This window comes from Colossoma macropomum, unplaced genomic scaffold (genome assembly GCF_904425465.1).
Source record: "Colossoma macropomum unplaced genomic scaffold, Colossoma_macropomum, whole genome shotgun sequence".
Classification (NCBI taxonomy): Eukaryota; Metazoa; Chordata; class Actinopteri; order Characiformes; family Serrasalmidae; genus Colossoma; species Colossoma macropomum.
In genome coordinates this window covers 11,885,419-11,904,747 of record NW_023494784.1, presented here as the reverse complement: position 1 = coordinate 11,904,747, position 19,329 = coordinate 11,885,419, and the positions used below count along the sequence as shown (strand labels likewise).

The 19,329-nt window shown below is 38.3% G+C and overlaps 1 protein-coding gene across 3 annotated transcripts in view; it reads left to right on the top strand.

Annotated features, from left to right (window-relative positions):
- Window positions 1–12,468, top strand: part of ikzf2 (IKAROS family zinc finger 2) — a 55,394-nt gene extending 42,926 nt beyond the window's left edge. For all 3 annotated transcript variants that reach the window (XM_036587656.1, XM_036579922.1, XM_036595522.1), the window contains exons 6-8: window positions 4,134–4,271; window positions 5,864–5,995; window positions 10,653–12,468. In XM_036587656.1, the coding sequence (XP_036443549.1) occupies window positions 4,134–4,271; window positions 5,864–5,995; window positions 10,653–11,383 (1,001 nt within the window). In that variant the 3' untranslated portion in view covers window positions 11,384–12,468. The remainder of the gene's footprint in view (window positions 1–4,133; window positions 4,272–5,863; window positions 5,996–10,652) is intronic.
- The last annotated feature ends 6,861 nt before the right edge of the window (window positions 12,469–19,329 follow it).

The following is a 19,329-nucleotide window of genomic DNA, read 5'->3' as shown; positions in this document are numbered from 1 at the left end:
ATTTTTTTTACACTGTATGCTGGACTCAAGTCCATTTTTGGCTTCCGCTTGCGTAACATTTTGACTTAAGTGCTCATTCTGTCACTGAAGTACGGTTTCTCCCCTCTGTGTAAGAGGATACTTTCTTTTTCTCTTATTTTTTTTGGACAGAAATCCAAAACTGTCATTTTGAAACAATGTCAAGACGTTTTCGCAGCCAGTGTCTGTTTTCTCAAATCTACCCACAGGGTGTAGTATCCTTTCTGAGGCGTAGTTGGCTTTCTGCTTACAGGCCCGCCTGCTGTAATCCAGTCTTTCTCACGCCGTTAGGTGACGAGTCAGTGCTGTTTGGCATCCGCGAAACTGCGAAAGGTCGCCATGGCCACGTCTTGTTCAGTCTGAGCTGTCTCACTTTCGCTCTTTTCTACGGCCTTACAGAAAAGTGTTGAGGGTGTTTTCATAATTGGCGCTCTTTACAGGTAATGGTGCGGGCTCTGCTTGTAACAGGTGTGCGTTTTCAGCTCACGTTCTCACGTGCGACCAGGACAACTTATTCACATATTTTTGTGAGTCAAGTTTCTCTGCATGTCTTTTCATGAATAATACTGAAAGTGCCTCACACCAGAGAGTTGACCACAGAGCTTTGAGCATGGTTTCCCTCAAATTGGAAAGACATTTTGGCTGACTCAACCGATTAGTGAGGGCCGTTGCTGGTGGATGAGATGGCGAGGCTGTAGGGCTCGTATGTGAATGAATGAAAGGCCCATACGGGTTAATGAATGACTAAACTAAACAATGAATGAAGCCAGGATTGAATCTGTAAATGTGATAGTTACTGGAACATGGCTGCTGATGACGTGTATTCCTGGATCCCCCGGGTCCACCTCCTCGTCCTGCTGCGTTAGCCCACACTGGAAGGCCGCGTTTGGGCTGCTGTTTGTCACTCGCTGCAGCCTTTGTGTGTATGGAGGCTTTCTGCTCCCGCCCCATCGCCTCTACACCAGCCTAGAGTCAGTGGAACTGAGACAGTGATTCACCTCACACCTCACACCTGCTCCAGCTAAGCAGAAAAACTCCCTCTCTTCCTTTCTGATCTAAACACAGATTTTCCAGCTACTACACACCCAGCGTGTGTGTTTTTCTCTGTGTGTATATGTGTGAAGTACTGGGTCACAGCGTGTGTGTTTGGTGGGTGTTTATGTATGTAGTGTGTGTGTGGTGTGTATCATGTGTGTGTAGGTGTTTTTGTATATGGTGTGTTTTATGTTTAATATGTGTGTGTGGTGTGGGGGGGGTGTGTATTTAGTGTGTGTATGAATGAATATGTTTGTTTATAAGTGTGCTTGTATATGTATTGGGGGTGTGTGTGTGTGTTTGTGTTTTTTGTATATTGTGTTTATGTATGCCTGTCATGTTATGTATAGTGTATGTATATGTATTGTGTGTGTGTTTGTGTACACTATGTTTATATGTGTACTTATGTATGTCTGTGTGTGTGCATGTTTTGTGGGTGTGTATTTTTATGTATTCTACATGTGTGTTTTTGTGTATGGTGTGGGAATGTTGTGTATGTTTTTGTAAATTGTTTGTGTGTGTGTGTATGTATGTGTGTTTATAGAGTGTGTGTTTGTATATGTATTGTGTGTCTTTGTGTACAGTGTGTTTATATATGCGTGTGTGTGTGTACTGGGTCAGAAGGTGTGTGTTTTGTGGGTGTTTTATGTATGTAGTGTGTGTGTGGTGTGTATTGTGTGTGTGTAGGTGTTTTGTATATGGTGTGTTTTATGTTTAATGTGTGTGTGGTGGGGGAGATGTGTATATAGTGTGTGCTTGCATGAATATGTGTATTTATAAGTGTGCTTGTATATGAAATGTGTGTGTGTGTTTTGTATATTGTGCATATGTAGATGTAAATAGTATATGTTTGTATATGTATTGTGTGTGTGTTTGTGTATACTATGTGTATATGTGTGTTTATGTGTGTCTGTGTGTGTGTGCATGTTTTGTGGGTGTGTATTTTTGTGTATTGTTCATGTGTGTTTTTGTATATTGTATGTATGTATGTACTTGTATGTGTGTTTATATAGTGTGTGTATGTATATGTATTGTGTGTATATATGTGTTTGTGTTTGTCTATGTGTGTTTTTTGTAAAGCATGTGAATGTGTGTTTGTGTATATTGTGTGTGTGCGTGGGTGTGTTTGTGTATAGAGTGTATGTTTTTGTGTGTAGAGTGTATGTTTGTTTGTGCATTTTTGCATATTGTGTGTCTTTTGTGTGTGTGTGTGTGAGAGTGTGTGTATGAAAATAGAAAATCAAAAATAAACAGAATCAGCTAAAAGCTTTTTAAATCTAATTTTCCTTGATGCCTAAATTTTTTGTATTTAATTCATACGGGACTCGTTATTAATACATGTAAATATTTATATGCAAATACATCAATTCCAAAAAGTTGAGACAGTATCTGGAATGCAAATAAAAGCATAAAGCAGTGATTTGTAAGTCCATTTTCACCTGTATTTAAACAAAAATGTCCAAAATCAAAATATTTAAAGCTTTATCTTATCAACTACATTGTTATTTGTAAATATACAGTCATTCTGAAATTGATACCTGCAACATATTCCAAAAAACACTGGAACAGGGATAATTTAACACTCTTGAATGTTAAAAACATAAATAAATAAAATCTTAAACATGTGATGCAATCATGCATGGATATAAAAGGAGCCTCGAGGAAATGTCTTTTATAAGCAAGGATAGTTAAAGCTCACTACTTTGCCACAAATGCATCAGTGATTAATCCAGCAGTTTAAAAATAACATTCTTCAGCCAGGGATTGCAAGGCTTTTAGGTATTATGTCCAATATGAGTCAAAGAATATGTGACCTTCCATAATTCAGATTGCATTTCATTACACACCAGCATGCTTCTGTGATGGAAATCACCACATGAGTTCGGGAATTCTTTGACAATCCATTGTAAATAGACACCATCAGTCGCTGCATCCACAAATGCCCTATACTATACTGTGCTGTGCACATGTCAACAATGTCCAGAAACACCACCAACTTCTCTGGGCTTGAGCTCATTTGAGACGGACTGGTGCGCAGTGGGAACTTGTGTTGAGGTCTGACAAGACAACCTTTCAGATTTTTTATGGAAATAAACAATCTGAAAGAAGAACTAGCCAGAGTGTTACCAGCATAAAGTTCAAAACCCGGGGACTATATGGTTTGAGTAACTTGAATATCTGTGAAGGCACTGTTACTATGACTTGTATGGCAGACATTCCGCTTTTAAAACTGGATCAGATGGTGCCTTCTGTCTTCAGATGATGTGCAAATGAAACATTCTCCTGTCCCAAACTGTGCTCTTTTTTTGGAATCAGCATAGATTTCCATCATAGTTCATAGGGTAAAACATTTTTTTTTTTCCTATTTCAAATACTGTCCCAACTAAAAAATGATCCAGTTTTTAAATGTAAAAAGTAAGTAACTATGTTAATTTGAAATGTTGAGTTCATTGCACTTCAAATAATAAGTTAACAAATGTAAAAGGTATAAAAAGTATTTATCTGTTCACTTAATGTTACAAGTACAGTGAACTCAAAATTTCAGGTTAACCAGCTTACTTACTTCAAGTTTAAAAGCTGCATAAACTTTTACAGTGTAATTCAAATATGACATAGTATTATTACATTTTAGTACTTACATACAATACGTATGGGGCATATGTCTCCACGTCTTCACATTGTATAAAAACAAACCCAAACATAACATATCTTAACAAAATGAGTTTGTTTCTTCCATAGCACTGATTTTCCTGCCAGTTACTTCATGCCTGGGTGTTTGACAGCTCAGAGTACTAGAATACATCTCCATACACCTCTAACGCCAACCATGCGGAGGACGCCAGCCTCTTTTGCGTTTAGTGTGTAGTGTTTTGTTTCTGTGTGGGATTATTCCATCCTAAGCTTATTCTTTTTTCTGCTGAGGCCATCTCACACTGGATTGCATCATCGTGAGAAAGTGCCCACTCTCTTGGTTACTCACTCAAAGATCGAAACTTCAATTGTGCATACAGTCTGAATGACTCGCGTCGCCTCCTTACTAATAGATGTAATTCTTTCCTTTGATGTCCTCTCTTTTTTAGTGGGTAAACCGCACAAGTGTAACTACTGTGGGCGGAGCTACAAACAGCGTACGTCATTGGAGGAGCACAAAGAGAGGTGCCATAATTACTTGCAGAGTGTTGGAATGGACTCCGCCCCCAACCCGGGCCCATATGCAGGTGAGTGGGTCACAACTTCTTGACGTAAGCTGAGTGAGACGTGGTATCTCTGCCAAATCTCAAGGTTGCTTCTAACAAGTGCGTCACCAGTCTGCTTTTGGAGAGCACGTTTTAAAAACCTTATTTTTTGGAATAAAAAAAGTTTATTTTACTATATTAACATTGACATTCTTAAACATACCATTGTTTACCATTGTTAAACTTACCATTAGTTCCCCAGGAAACACAGTCTTGATTGTGTCACATTAATTTTGTTGGGCAGGTTGCACATTTCTCAAAGCTGAGGATGTAAAAAGAGGCTGAAAATGGTCATATATTAATAATTATGACTGGTTTTTGGTACACAAAACATTGTAAGTCTTTTTTTGACAAAAAAATCAAAGAATATATCCCCTTTTAAGTCACCTTATTTATTCTCACACAACAAAATTAATAACATTAAGTAGCACACTCAAATTAATTATAGTAGAACCATCTACAGTTCTACCCTTTTTGGTACTATATAGAATCATTTTCAAAAAGGTTCTATATAGAACCATATACAGCACATTCTCCATCAACCTGAAGAAAGCTTTCAGGATGCAGAGGACTATTTAATCATGCAAAGGTTTATTTGAGTTCTGTATTTTCTTTACTAAAGAACCCTCAAAGAACCATCCTTTGTAAGAGTGTGACAGTGTGAAAATCTAGGAATATGCAGGATAATGCATATAGTAAGCTGGAATTGCCCTCTCGCTGAACTAACATTAGCCTCTGGTGCAATCCGGAATATGAATTATAAGTAGCGTAGGCTAACAGCTTAACACAAATAACACAGGATTACCTGCTCTGATTTGAGTCTTTATTCTCTGAACCTACCTCAGTGGGGCTTCGGTGAGCTGGAATGGGTTGCATGTAAAGCTGTTGAGGCCTCCTTGCCAAGCTAACACTAGCTTCTTGTGCTAGCAAGGATATTGAACCAAAAGTAGTTTAACAGCTCCACACGGAAAACTGTTCCCACTCAGATTTGAGTATTTATTCTCAGAACTTGCACCAGTAAAGTGTCAGTGAGCCAGAATGCACCTGTGCCGTACTGTGGTGAAGCTAAAGCATGCTAAGCTACTGTGAACAGCTCTACACACCACATTTGACAGTTTATCAGATAGATGCAGAGCATAAATTTGATGTAATGGTAAATACCATCATGTGGGTGCATTCATGTCCTTACTTGTTTATTCTTTTCATCCTTGAACAGATGAAAGATGAAGGCAATATGTGTAGTAAACGAAACTCACTTACAGGCAGCTTCAAATAAGAAGTTAACAACAACAACTTTGTGTACAGTCCTCTTCTCAAAATCAAAACAGAAAGAAGTCAGAAGTTCTTGTTGATACAGAATGTAAATCGAATAACATAAGTGATTGTTTATGTGACTATAGAAATACATTTAAACAGTGTTACAAATTGACAGTGATATCTGTCCACAGTTCAGTTTCTATTATGTATTCAGCAGCAATGTTCTGGGCTTAGAAGCACTGAAAGAACATGTTAGTTCAAAGCATACTGGCTCACTGTTTGGCATTTCTAATCCCAGCACTCTGTTTGACCCCCAGGAGAGGGTCCTAAGGATCAGAGGTCTCTGGGAGAGCCGACTGGAGCTGTGCCATTCGACAGGCCGCCGGTCATCGAAAGGCTGCAGGCCAGTGTGGCCAAGAGGAAGAGCACCACGCCTCAGAAGTTTGTGGGTGAGTATGACAGGGGTTATATTAACATGTAGAAGGTAGGGAAGCCCTAATTTCTTGGGTGTCAACAATGTAGGAGCAATATTAAATAGCCTATGCTATTATATGTAGTTCCCATGTAGTTCTCGATCATCAGGAGATCGCAAGTTTGATCCCAGGTGATGCTAGAGCCATCTGTGGCCGAGGGTCCAGGAGGGCACAATTGGCTTCACTCTCTCTGGGTGGGTAAGGTGATACCCCCGTCTCCCCTCTTCACCCAGCGCGATGCTGTCATAACAGAACGAGTGATTGGCTCTTTCCTCCGAGCACGTTCGGCTGTCCAATGATGTTGTGTTAGTGGTAGTTTAAAAAGATGCGGTGGTGCTTTTGGAGGAAGCCTGTAGTACTAGCTTTTGCCCCCCTAGCGCTGGTGGTATCCTGTGACTGGGGAAAAAAAAAAACAAAAAAACATACATACATATATATATATATATATATATATATATATATATATATATATATATATATATATATACATACTGCGATGGACTGGCGACCTGTCCAGGGTGTATCCTGCCTTCCGCCCAATGACAGCTGGGGTAGGCTCCAGCACCCCACCGTGACCCAGAAGGATAAGTGGTTTAGATGATGTATGTATGTATGTATGTATATATATATATATATATATATATATATATATATATTTATATATATATATATATATATATATATATATAAAGAAAATGTCTAAACTTACTTGGAAAAAAAAGTCTGATCCCATTGAGGTGATGTAGGTTTTTTCCTTCTCCTGTAAATTTGTAAATGTATCATTTTGGAGACAAGAAGTTTTGTTCTGACAGCAGTTGTTGACCGTCAACTACAACAAGTACTTTATTTTAAAAACTTAATTATTCACAGAAAATAGGTCTATTGTATGAAAGCATGTCTGAACTGGCTACTTCAGTGTTTTTTTCTGCCTATTAAATAGGCTTATATTGGCACCCCTAGTAAACATGAGCAAAACAAAAAAGGCTGTAAAAATCATTCTTTTTTGCTGATCCTTTTGATCTTTCATTCAAAATATTACTAAAAATCTAATCTTTTTCTTGAAATACAGTGATTAAAAAAAAAATAATCTCTTTAGGAAATAAATATTTTTCTTAAATCTGTGTGTGCCACAATTATTGGCACCCCTTCTGTTAATACTTTCTGCAGACTCCCTTTGCAAAGACAACTGCTCTGAGTCTTCTCCTGTATGCTTAATGAGACTGGAGAACACATGGCAAAGGATCTGAGACCATTTCTCCTTACAGAATTTCTCCAGGTCCTTCAGATTCCAAGGTCCACTGTGTGGACCCTCCTCTTAAGCTCATCACCACAGGTTTTCTTTGGGGTTTAGGTCAGGTGACTGAGGTGGCCATGGTAAAACCTTAATTCTGTGGTTGGTGAACCATTTTTGTGTTGATTTTGTGGCATACTTTGGATCATCGTCCTGCTGGAAGATTCAAACTATGGTCGAGTTTAAGCTTCCTGGCTGAGAGAGTCAGCTTTTGATTTTCTTTCTGCTGGTACTTGGTGGAATCTGTGATACCATGTATCTGAATAAGTTGTCCAGGGCCTTTAAAAACAAAACAGCCCCACAACAGATCCACAGATCACAGATCCACCACCATACTTCACAGTGGGGATGAGGTACTTTTCTACATGGCATCTTTGTGTCCACACCAAATACACCTCTGGTGTTTGTTGCCAAAAACTTCTAGTTTGGTCTCATCTGATCATGAAACACAGTCCCACTGAAAGTTCCAGTAACATCTGGCAAACAGTAGGAGCTTGAGTTTGTTGGTCCTTTATAGCAGAGGCCTTCTTCTGGCAACCCTCCAAACAACTTGAGGTTATATAGGTGGTGTTTGATTGTTGTTTGGCAGATGTTGTGACCCCAAGACCTAACTAATGTCTGACTAATGTCTGCAATTCCCCATCTGGGAACCTTGGAGATTCTTTGTCCACCCAAACCAGCCTCCTCACTGTGTGTGGCATCAGTATAGACATTCCACCTCTTGTTGGCAGATTCTTAACATTTCCAGTTGTTTTTTAAGCTTCTTAATTATTGCCCTGATAGTGCAAATGGGCTTTTCAACTGTTTAGCTTTTTTCTTGTAGCCATTTCTGATTCGTGCGGCTCAGTAACATTTTGTTGCACATCATTGTCTCTCATCTTTCTCAAAGTGATGAATGATTGAGGGCATTTGGCCTGTGTTTCATCTCATATATATATATATATATCATCTGACCATTTTAAAAATATGAATGAGAATATACTTCAGTTACACTCTTAAAAAAGATGGTTATTTGAGGGTTCTTTAGTAAAGAAAATGGTTCTATGCAGAACCATGAACACTCAAATAACCCTTTGCATGATTAAAGGGTTCTTTGCATCATGAAAGAGTTCTTCAGGTTGATGAAGAATGTGCTGTATATGGTTCTATATAGAAACCTTTTTGAAAATGGCTCTGAAGAACCCTTTCACAATGCTATGTTTTTTAAGTGTGTAGACTTCACTCTTAAGAATTTCCAATAATTGTGGCGCACATAGATTTAGGAAAAATATTTTTTCCATGACAAGATTTAGATTTTTATTTCAATCGTTATACCTTAAATAACATTTTTTTCCTAGATTTTTGCTAATATTTTGAATGAAAGATCAAAAATAAGTAATTAAGAATATTTTTGCAGCTCATTTTGCTCATAATTACCAGAGGTCCCGATATTAGTGGAGGACACTGTATATGATACAGTGGAATGCTTTGGAATTACTTTTCATGGAACATTAAAGCAGGGAAAAGCGACAAAACTAAACAACAAACAGCCGTAATTTAGCCTTCATAATGAAGTAATTTATATAGGAAGTTGACAAACCAAGAAACAGGAAGGATTGAAAATGTACTTGCATGATTGTGAAAATCAGCAGAATGAACGAAACTTCAGAAGATCACAAACACACAGCATCAAAAAACAAATGAAACATTAGAAGCACAGAGGGGGGAGATGGCGGAGTGTAGCTGAATAGAGTTTGTCTGTCAGCTTGATTTATCACATGGAATAGTTTAATAGATTCCACTAAGACTGTATTCAGAATGATATCCATTGTAATATTGAAGCTCAGCTCTGCTTGCTGTTGACATAAACCCAAGGTGCACTGTGTCCCAATTTAACCCCTGCAGTAAATGTGGTTGACCTGACACACAGGGAGCGTTCTGCTAATAACGAACACACAATCATATTACGACAAAGACAGCGCTTGTGAGTAACAACCCCACGGATGGAAATACTGTAGCCTTACTCAAAATGAGAACTGATTGCTAAATATAACCACAAATACCGTGTTTCCTCTTCATGCAGCCATCATAATGGTAAAAAGAAATAGACAAGGTACCGCAACAGGTGTGAGGTTGCACTTCCAAATTGATCATCTAAAATGGAAAATATGTAAGCGTGATGCCTCGAAGGCTGTTGTTTATACCATTTTAAACGGCACTACTGTAGTGTTGTTAAACCCATTGGCGCAATAAAGACTGGAACACAGTGTACACAAAGTGACACATAATTTTGTGTGATGTTATTTGCAGTGCGGTTGCTAAATCCAAACCCTGCAGTAAAGTGAAAGCGAGTGCGCCAAATTCGCTACAGGCTGGAGATGTTTTTTCCCCCCTGTGGTTTTTTCACACCTGTAACGCTGCCATTGCTTTAATCGAGTGACGCGCAACACCTCACCACTTCCACGTTATGTAGGGGTTAAATTCTCTCACCCTGCTCTCCACATGGGGCTTTCCACCATTTATTCAGACCAAAAAACACGTGTGCACAAAAATAACAGAGATGAAAACATTCGAAAAACGATCCAAACCCTGAAATTTTGATATTTGAGAATTTCCCCAGAAACTACGCCCAGTTGAGGTTTGATTCATCAGAATCAGAATCGCTTTATCTGCCAATATGCGTCAGATACAGGAATTAGTTTCGGCATATTGGAAACTCAACAGAGTATCACAATATTATTATGCGTTATAATATTGAGCATTGGCTGACAGACGTTTTTGTGCGTGCAACATACCGTCGGAAGGAAAAGTCGCATCTCCAAAACAGTAACTGCACAGAAGATGGAGCAAAACATTCTCAATGTTTAATGGAAGTTAATATAGCTGAATTTTATTTAAAGAAGTGTTGGACCATTTTGGTTGCTCCATTAAAAAATGGACAAAACAATTAAGGTAACAGGGTTTTTGTCCCAACAGCGACAATATGCTCACCTTGCCTGCAGAATGGAAAAAAAAAAATTTAACTGACATTTAAATCACATATTCATATGTTGTAAATAAAAGTATGGAACCCAAAACCTAATTGAATTTTCCATAATAAGATAGCATTTATGTAGAAAGAGCCTTGAAGCCGAAGCTTTAGCATTAGCTTAAAAACAAAGCAACATGCATTAGGCCAGACATAATGGAGAAGATTATTTTGCACTGTAACTTTTTTCTTGATATCATAAAATCGGTGTAGGCTTAAACAGTAGCATGCGGTCTTCAAAAAGATGTGTGGCTCTAAAGAAAGAGTTTTTGCAGGATTTATGAAACTTGCAATTAGAAAAACGACTATTTTCTGCTTCTCCTTGTGTTCTGAAGGAGAGAAGATGATGCGCTACACCTACCCTGACATGAGCTTCGACCTGAAGTATGAAAAGGAGGCTGAGATGATGCAGGCCCATATAATGGACCAGGCTATCAGTAACGCTATGACCTATCTGGGTGACACCCTGCGGCCTGTAGTCCCTCACCCTCCACTCTCCATGGCAGAGGTGGTTCCCATGGTGAACCCCTTATTTCACCCCGTCTATCCCATTGGCCCTCGGCTGGACCGGCCCAGCAGCCGCGAGGCGCTCCCCCTGCCCCAACTGCCCCCACCAACGGAATTTCCCGCCCCCACCAATGGGGCCATCTCTCTGGTCAGGCCCAAGAACCAGCCAGGCCGCGAGGGCTCCCCCGGAAACACCAGTGGCCAGGATTCGGCAGATTCGGCCCGCAGCAGCCCTCAAGACAAGTTGGTCAACCACAGCAGGTCGATTCGGGTCAGTCCGGGTCACTTTGTGCCCCGAGAGGAGCCGCGGGCGGCTGAAGCCGGGCGCCCAGTGGTTCGGGACACGGGGGTGCGCGTTTTTGGCCGTGAGGGCCAGGAGCTGAGGGCTTTCCAGTGCGAGCACTGCAGAGTGCTTTTCCTCGACCACGTCATGTACACCATCCACATGGGTTGCCACGGCTACAGGGACCCACTGGAGTGCAACATCTGCGGCCACTGCAGCAAAGATCGCTACGAGTTCTCCTCGCACATCGTCCGTGGAGTGCATACCTTTCGTTAGGAGAAGGCCAGGATACACACCACGCACACATGTGGCCAGTTGTAGTCAAGGATTGTGACCTGGACATCGGTGAACGGTGTGGAAACATCTCCGAAGATGGGCCAGAGGGAAGGCAGCTGTAAGCAGCATTTAACAAATATATGAAGGTTTAGGTCCTGCAGTTAACCCCTTAAACTTTAGGCTTAGTACTCAGTTCTTGATCTTGAGGTTTATTATCCAGTAACTACTATGAATTACTCAATAACTACTATGTAATTAATATATAAGGGATGTAGTTACGAGTGAGGAATGCGAGTCTGGAGTTTAAGGGGGTAAAATTGTAATTTTTTTGAATTTTCTGAAGGTTATATATTTGGGTGAGGGCATGTAAGAGTTTGCGCATGATGTGAATGATAAGGTGAATTTTTTTTCTTTGCATAGGCACACTCACTCTTTGACATTTTTTTTATCTAGTGCACCATTGAAAACAGAGCAGCTATATTTCCTGGAAAGTTATGAAGGTTTTCTTTTTTTTTCATCTTAAGTGAGTCGTCTTTGCATGCTGTCGTTCCCGTTTTACGGACTATTATAGGATGACTGCAGATTTTAGAGATGTCGCCATACAAGGGTATCCTGAACAATGTGCACTTGCACACAGGGGACTATCAGGGGAATATGGGACAAGAAAAGCTCATCATTTTACAGCTTTTTTTCCATTTATTTTTCTTTTTTTTTGCTGCTGTGGTTTCTCAGTGCCTTGCCGATGTTTCGAATGATATGATCTAGCTTCTCGTAAGTGTGTTTGGACATGTCCGCTTTGTACCATTCGCCCATCAGACATAGTGACCAGGAAATGCAGTTGAATTAAAGCTTAGCATTATAGTTTTTTTTGTTTGTTTGTTTAATTATTATTACTATGTTTTTAACTGTGAGTATGTGCAGGTTCACACTCATCCTCGTGCTTGTGGTGCTTGTACTACCAGGACTCCATGTGATGGCACTGTCTTGTAGCCTTGTAACCACATTAAAAAGCAGTTAGGCAGCGATCGTGCACGAGGAGCTGATGACAATCTGGATCAAAACACTCCTACGGTTTGATGTAGGGCAGTTTTGCAAATGGTTGTGCACAGTAAGTCTGATTGCTCATCGTATGTCCTCCTAAAGCACCTCAAGAAAGCAGCAGTCTGCAGCATGCCTTTACGAGGCTTTTTTTTTCTTTTCTTTTCTTTTAGTTTTTGCATTGGTAGCACGATGCCTCGGCTGGTCCTTTGTTAATGATCCATCAAATGTATGTAGATAGCATATGCAGTGTAGCGCATCCTTGTAAACAGTCTTTAGGGAACAAATTACAGCTTGCACTTTATTCTGAAGCACTGGCTATGCTGGTTATACAAAGCTCTGCTCTGGTTTTTTGTCTTAGCCTGATTGCTCACAGTCTCCTAATCTAATGCCTTGTGGTTTACCTTTTATTTCCTCTTGGCCTCAGGTTTGAATTGACTGTATTTTCTCAAATAATCAGTTTCTCAGTCTTGTTCTCAAATAAACAAAGTTTCCCTAAACTGACAGTACTGTACAGTATGCTCTTGTAGTGAACAGATACAATGATGCAATTGGACGGTGCAAAAGGTCAGATTAAACTGTTATCTTATACTTCAGTATAGGAGACATTATGATTCCCTTATAATGCTCTTTTAAGCCTTATCAAGCCAGTAGCTGCTTATTAGCTGTGTATTACTACTTCATTAAGCAGTAATTACACTGAATTAAGCATGTTTTGCTCATCTGATGAATTGAAATCTAACAAACTTAGGTGTTGACTAGAAGTAATTTTACAGTTTATCAAACCTTAAAAATAAAAATAAATGCATCTCTATGTTTTCAGATTTTTATTTTTCTCCATTACATAATTTCGTAATGAATGGACCAGCAGAAGCTCTTTACATTAACTTTACATTTTTGCTTTCTCCTATAAAGGTACTATCATTGAGATATGAATGAATTATGAATGAAAAGAAAGTAAGCACACCATGGGCTCATTGCTTAGGTAAGATAGTTAGTTACTGATTAATAAAGTAGTAATAAGCAGACAGTTAATTAGAAACCAGCTTGATAAGGCTTAATAAGAGCAATACACTGGCATTATAATGCCTTCGTATACTGTATTAACTGTTTCTACTATTAATAAATTAATGCTATCTCAGCATTCATCTACTTTTCATTGTTTTCAATTTAGTGTCACAAAAGCTTGCCATGCACATCTATGTGCACAATGTTAGAAAATATTCAACAACATTTATTCATCTTTATGCAAAATTAACCTCTCTGTAATAGTTTAGTAATAATACATATTATAGATTGAATTATACCATAATTTTAGTGCTTACAATGCCAGGATATGTGCTTATATGCTGTTGCAGGCAAAAATTTGGGCACCTCTGGTCAAATGACAGTTTAAAGTGAAAATAGGTTAACACATCATCTACAAAGAACACACTTCTGCACATTTTAATGCACAGTTACCGTTTATTGCTGAATTTAATGCACAAATATAAGAAATGAATAATAGCAAAATGGCACATTTTATATTTTATGATTTATTTTTTTTTCCAATATGTTAAACTCAGCAAATGAACACAACCTGTGCCCAAAAATGAGCAGAAAATGGCACGTTCAGGTTTGAGGATGTGTTTGAAAATCAACAAAACGTAATTTGACAGAGGGTATTCAAACTTTTGCATGCAACTGTACTAATATATTGAATATTAAAAGGTTAGTTGAGAAATATACAGAATTCTACAGTGTTGAGGTCTAGATTTTGCCTTAATCGAGCTTAAATGGAGATTTTAGGCACAATCTGCTTACAAAAGCTTCACTAAGGTTTCATTTTCATCTTGGTTTGACTTACACTTGAGGGCAACGTCACTGTGGAGCCTAACCGTTGCCTGTTCTTCAGTGCTGAAAAAGCTTTGCACTTTTGCTTTTTTTTTGTTTTTTTTTTTTCCACTTTTACAAGCATGTATGGTGCTCAGTGTTGATCTTGCCGCTGTTTGGCCTTTTACCCCCTTTGCTTTGTGGATTATGGGTGAAAACTGTGAATTTCTCCTTTAAAGGTTACGAGGAAAAGGTCTTAAAAGCCAAGTCCTAGCACTGATTGAAGATACATTCCTTATATGTACGAAGCCTAATGTCCAGTTTCAGAAGTTTTGTGTGCCTTTTTTTATGAACAAACGCAAAGTATTCAAAGTCAGTAACGAACAAACAAAAGCATCCAGAGCATTTGAAAGTAACTGTATGTGTTTTATGTGTAATTAGGTTTTGATGTTCTTTCATCCACTGTAGCTGTTCTTGTTGTAGATACATATAAAATGAGTTTGGAGAAAACTCAGAGATGCCCGTCATCCTGGTTTCCTCGCTCGTTACGTATTGTACATGCTGGCTTTTTTCCCAAAAGATTACAAAATTAATGAATAAAAAAAAAAAAGGATAAAAAGGACAAAAAGAAGGACGTAAAAGAATCATTGACGCAAAGACTATGTTTACAGCTGCAAGAGCACACCGTAAAAAAAACGAAAGTGTTCGTTCAGTGAGTCCACACTTTGGGAGCGTACTTGAAGTTAAATCAATGGCACTCAAAGTCTAGATTGTTATTTGCGTTCATGTGTATGGGGTTGCTATATTTGTAAATATATATCTTTATCTATATATTTTTTGTGAAAGGAAAGTGTTTTTTTTAAACATGCTTATTTACTGTGGGCCTTACAAACAGCAAAACGAGGATTTGCAGTGTATTTTTATATATATAGTGACTCTATGTATGAATGAAATACAGTATATTTTGGTACAGATGTTGAACTGGGTTTATCTTTTTTGTTTTTTTTTCCTGTGTGTTGAAACTTTTGGGCTTTCTCAGGTACTGTGTTGCCAAGATGCCTTTAAAAAACCGGCATCTTAATGAACTGATTGAAAGGGATTTTTAAGAGCAACCCTTAAAAAGGGTTCACAGAAATAATGTTGTTATTTCTTAATCTATCGACCCTCAGAAGGAACTTGTGCTGTAAGGTGTTGGTTTTTAAAGCATGAACTTTTCTGCATTAAATACCTTTAAACTCAGCGTTTGTGTCTGTCCTCTTCTGTTTCCTCTCATTTGCACAATAGACATGTTTCAACATGATAATCATCAGTTGCTGCGTGGGTGGGTGGGTGTGTAAATGTCTATGTGTGTGTGTGTGTGTGTGTGTGTGTGTGTGTGTGTGTGTGTGTGTGTGTGATGAGTATAGATTCCACTTAATAATATTTTGCGTCTGCAAGACTGTGCAGACATTGTAATTACCCAGAAAAACAAATTTCTTTACTCTTTCAGGACCGTCAGACTTACTGTCCACATCATATTGTGACACTACACGCCTGGTTTGTTCTGGGTTGCTGTTCTTGCTGTGTGGGAATGCGGTCCAAAAGCAGAACATCATTACTGAGGGGCTGTAATTAAGTAATGCATGACAACAAGCAGGATGAGGAGGGCAGCATTTGTTATTGTTGATGAAATTCAGTGTTACTTCTGTCTGTCTGTCTGTCTGTCTGTCTATGGTTGTATGCAAAATTGTGGGTGCCACAGCCCCATATACTTGTTTTGTTGATGTTTTAGGTGATTTTCTGAGTATAAGTAAGTTAACGTATCCTCTACAGGGAACACACTTCTTCTCATTTTAGTGCACACTTACTGTTTATTTGCATATTGGGGGAAAAAAATAAATATAAATGAAGTCTGTACAAAAGATATGGCACAGTTTATAATCATTTTTCCAATATATTTAAATATGTCTACCTACATATGAACAAACATATATACCTACAGTGGGGCCCAAAGTCTGAGAGCACATTGAAATTAAGGGATTTTATTTTTTTATTTTATTATTATTATTTTTTCTTTTCTTTAACTTGGAAATCAACAACAGAAAGTTCAAGAATTCTAAAAAAAAAATAAAACAAACACGAATTATGACATAAACACTAATTCTGAACTAAAATGAGGAAGAAATATTTAAGATTTTGCACTATTTCTAGGTCACTATACTGATTTAAGTAATTTTATGATTAATGAGGCCCTTTTATGTAACACTTTTTTGCAATGTCTTCCATTTTCTTCCAATTATTTTCTAGTGTGAAAACAATTGATGACATTACTTAATTTGCTTTGAAGTGCTTTGAAAATAAAGAAGAAATACTATTGCTTTGCATTCTGATTGATTGATTGATTTATTGATTGATTGATTGACACAGACCAAATATGAAACAAACTAGATGTGCATGGACACATGGTAGACACATAATTCTATCCAGAATTCTGTCCATTCATGTGTCTGAAAGTAGAGTGTGTATATTTCAGATACCATTGTAAGCAAAAGTTTCAACACCGGTCAAATGATCACATCCTCTACAGGGAACAAACTTAAATAGGTTCTGCAAATTTTAGTGGACAATTTCTATTTATTTGCAGAATTTAAGGGAAAAAAATTATACATAAAAACACAAAATATTAACTGTGCCATAACTTTTTCACAGGTCACATTTTATATTTTTTTCCTAAATATTGTCAGAAAATAAACAGTAATTGTGCACAAGTGTGTTCTCTGTAGAGAATGTGTTAACTAGAAAATCAAAAAATACATTATTAGACCACCAGGGGCACCCAAACCTTTGCCTAAATATATATACATCTATGTATGTATATATTTTTCTGCATACTGTGCACAGATTTTAGACACTTGATTTAAAAAGCTATTTATCTGGGCAGTAAGCATTTATTTGTTCAGAAAAACACTAAAGCTAAAATAAATACAATTAATATTATTATAATAAGCACTGACTTTACAACTCAATGTGTTCAAACTATTTCCAAAGCTCTCCTCATGGAAGCCCAGTATTATTTGCCATTATCATCCAATACCTGGTTTGTCTAATTAAAATGTTTGTAAAAACAAGCATGCTGGAGATGGAATTTAGTACATCTATGTGATGGCTGGAGGTGTGCAAGAGAAATCTGGAGCCACAAACCAGCTCACAAAATATAAATTACTTTAAAAAAATTGTTACTGTATTTCCAATTATTTGCTTTTATTCTATGTTATTTCATGTTTTTTTTTCTAGCACAAACACACTTATTGCCAAGATAAATAGTTTTAAATAACATGCGTATTTGCCTAAGATTTTCTTTTTTACAGTTGTTCTTGATGTTGTTGTTGTTGTTTTTGTTGCTACTGCTGCTGCTAGTCTTGCAAAACACAAAACAAAGAAATACAACATGCATTAATCTTATAAACACATTTACTAAACTCAGGATTTCAGACGTTTCTAAACTGGACCGTGCATTTGCAAAGACCCAGCCGAAGCGTTTCATCCATGTTGCAGCAGGCTTCTGTAGCAGTGGATGCCACCTTCCTTGTGACACTGCAGCAGCTGCTTTTGTTGACCTTTGCGTTGTCTGGTGTTTTGCTTCTTTCCCCTGACAAAGGGTGAGGCTCCAAATGCCAGGCGGTGGTCCCTCCTTGTTTGTGGTTTCTGTGCCTTGTTTGTGAGGTTGGCATCCCTCCACTTATTGCCACTGATCAGAGGGCATTCGTTCGCTCTGAACTTTCTGAACTGCTGCCTCTGCTCTTTCTGCAGCCCCTGAAGAAGCCCCCCCACACATGCACTGGCGTGCAAAACGTGCACTGCCTCTACATTAAAGGGGCTGCACTGGTTAAGATAAGATGTAACTTCTATGATGCCGTCTCTTCTCTGTAAGCCTCCACTCAGCCCTACCTTCTCTTGTTGTTTTGTCAGCTTGCTAGAGCCTTTCTTGTTCCTCTTCTTGTTTTTTTTTCTCTCTCTCTCTCTCTTTGTAAGAGTTAGCTGGGCAGATTTAGCATGCACATGACTCACATCCTGGCTGGTGAAGTTTTATCTCTTTAACTGCCTCTTTGCATTGCTTTGATTTCAGGAGGTCGACCAAAATACTACTGTCTAGCAGAAGTCAAACAGCCAAATAGATGCATAGTTTGCAGATTTGTAGCCCTACAGATGTTCAAGCGCTTGTTCCATGGTTGTGTGTTTTTTGTGGTAACTGCAATAACACTACTAGGCAATCAATGGAGAGAGATATGGGCAGAGATGGGCCCACTGCTGCACAAAGCCACCATAGAGAGTTAAATGTGAAGCGACCTGTGCTCTAAACCCGAGAGACATTCTTGGCTTCATGGCTCTCCTTCTGCGGTAAATGTGTCATTATTCTGCCTTGGTGTGAAAAGCCTTTCTCAAAAACTTCCTTTTTGTGACCTGTATCTCTCAATCAAGTGAAAGGGCCATAATGGTCTTCTCCATTTCAAAAAGGACAATTCCTGAACAGGATATCAAAGAAACTCAAAGAATCCAAAGAATCCTCAACAAATCCTCCTCCAAATTTTCTATTCACTGGCCTCACTGAAACCTCGTTGTTTGAATCATACATGCTCAGTTTCAGTTAAGGCAGACATCCTCTACACAAATGTTTAGCACAAGTTTAACCTAAATTCCATCAACTTTTCACAATCAGAAGCAAACTTCCAGGTTGGGATACTTTGAAAACATGTATATGATATTTTTGAGCTTGATGAAAACATTCAGAAGTCCTATAGTGTGAGACGGTCAGCAATGTACCTGAACGAAAGTCACAATCAATAGCCAGTGACAGAGCTTGCAGAGAGTCGTGGTGTAACCCCTGACCTAAATGAAATGCGGCACATCATTTGTTCCGTTGACCTACTAATGACAGACACTGTTTAATATACACAATGGGAAGTGTTTATTTTACATTGTTGTTTATTTTATATACACAATGGGAAGTGTTTATTTTACATTGTTGTTTATTTTATATACACAATGGGAAGTGTTTATTTTACATTGTTGTTTGTTTTATATACACAATGGGAAGTGTTTATTTTACATTGTTGTTT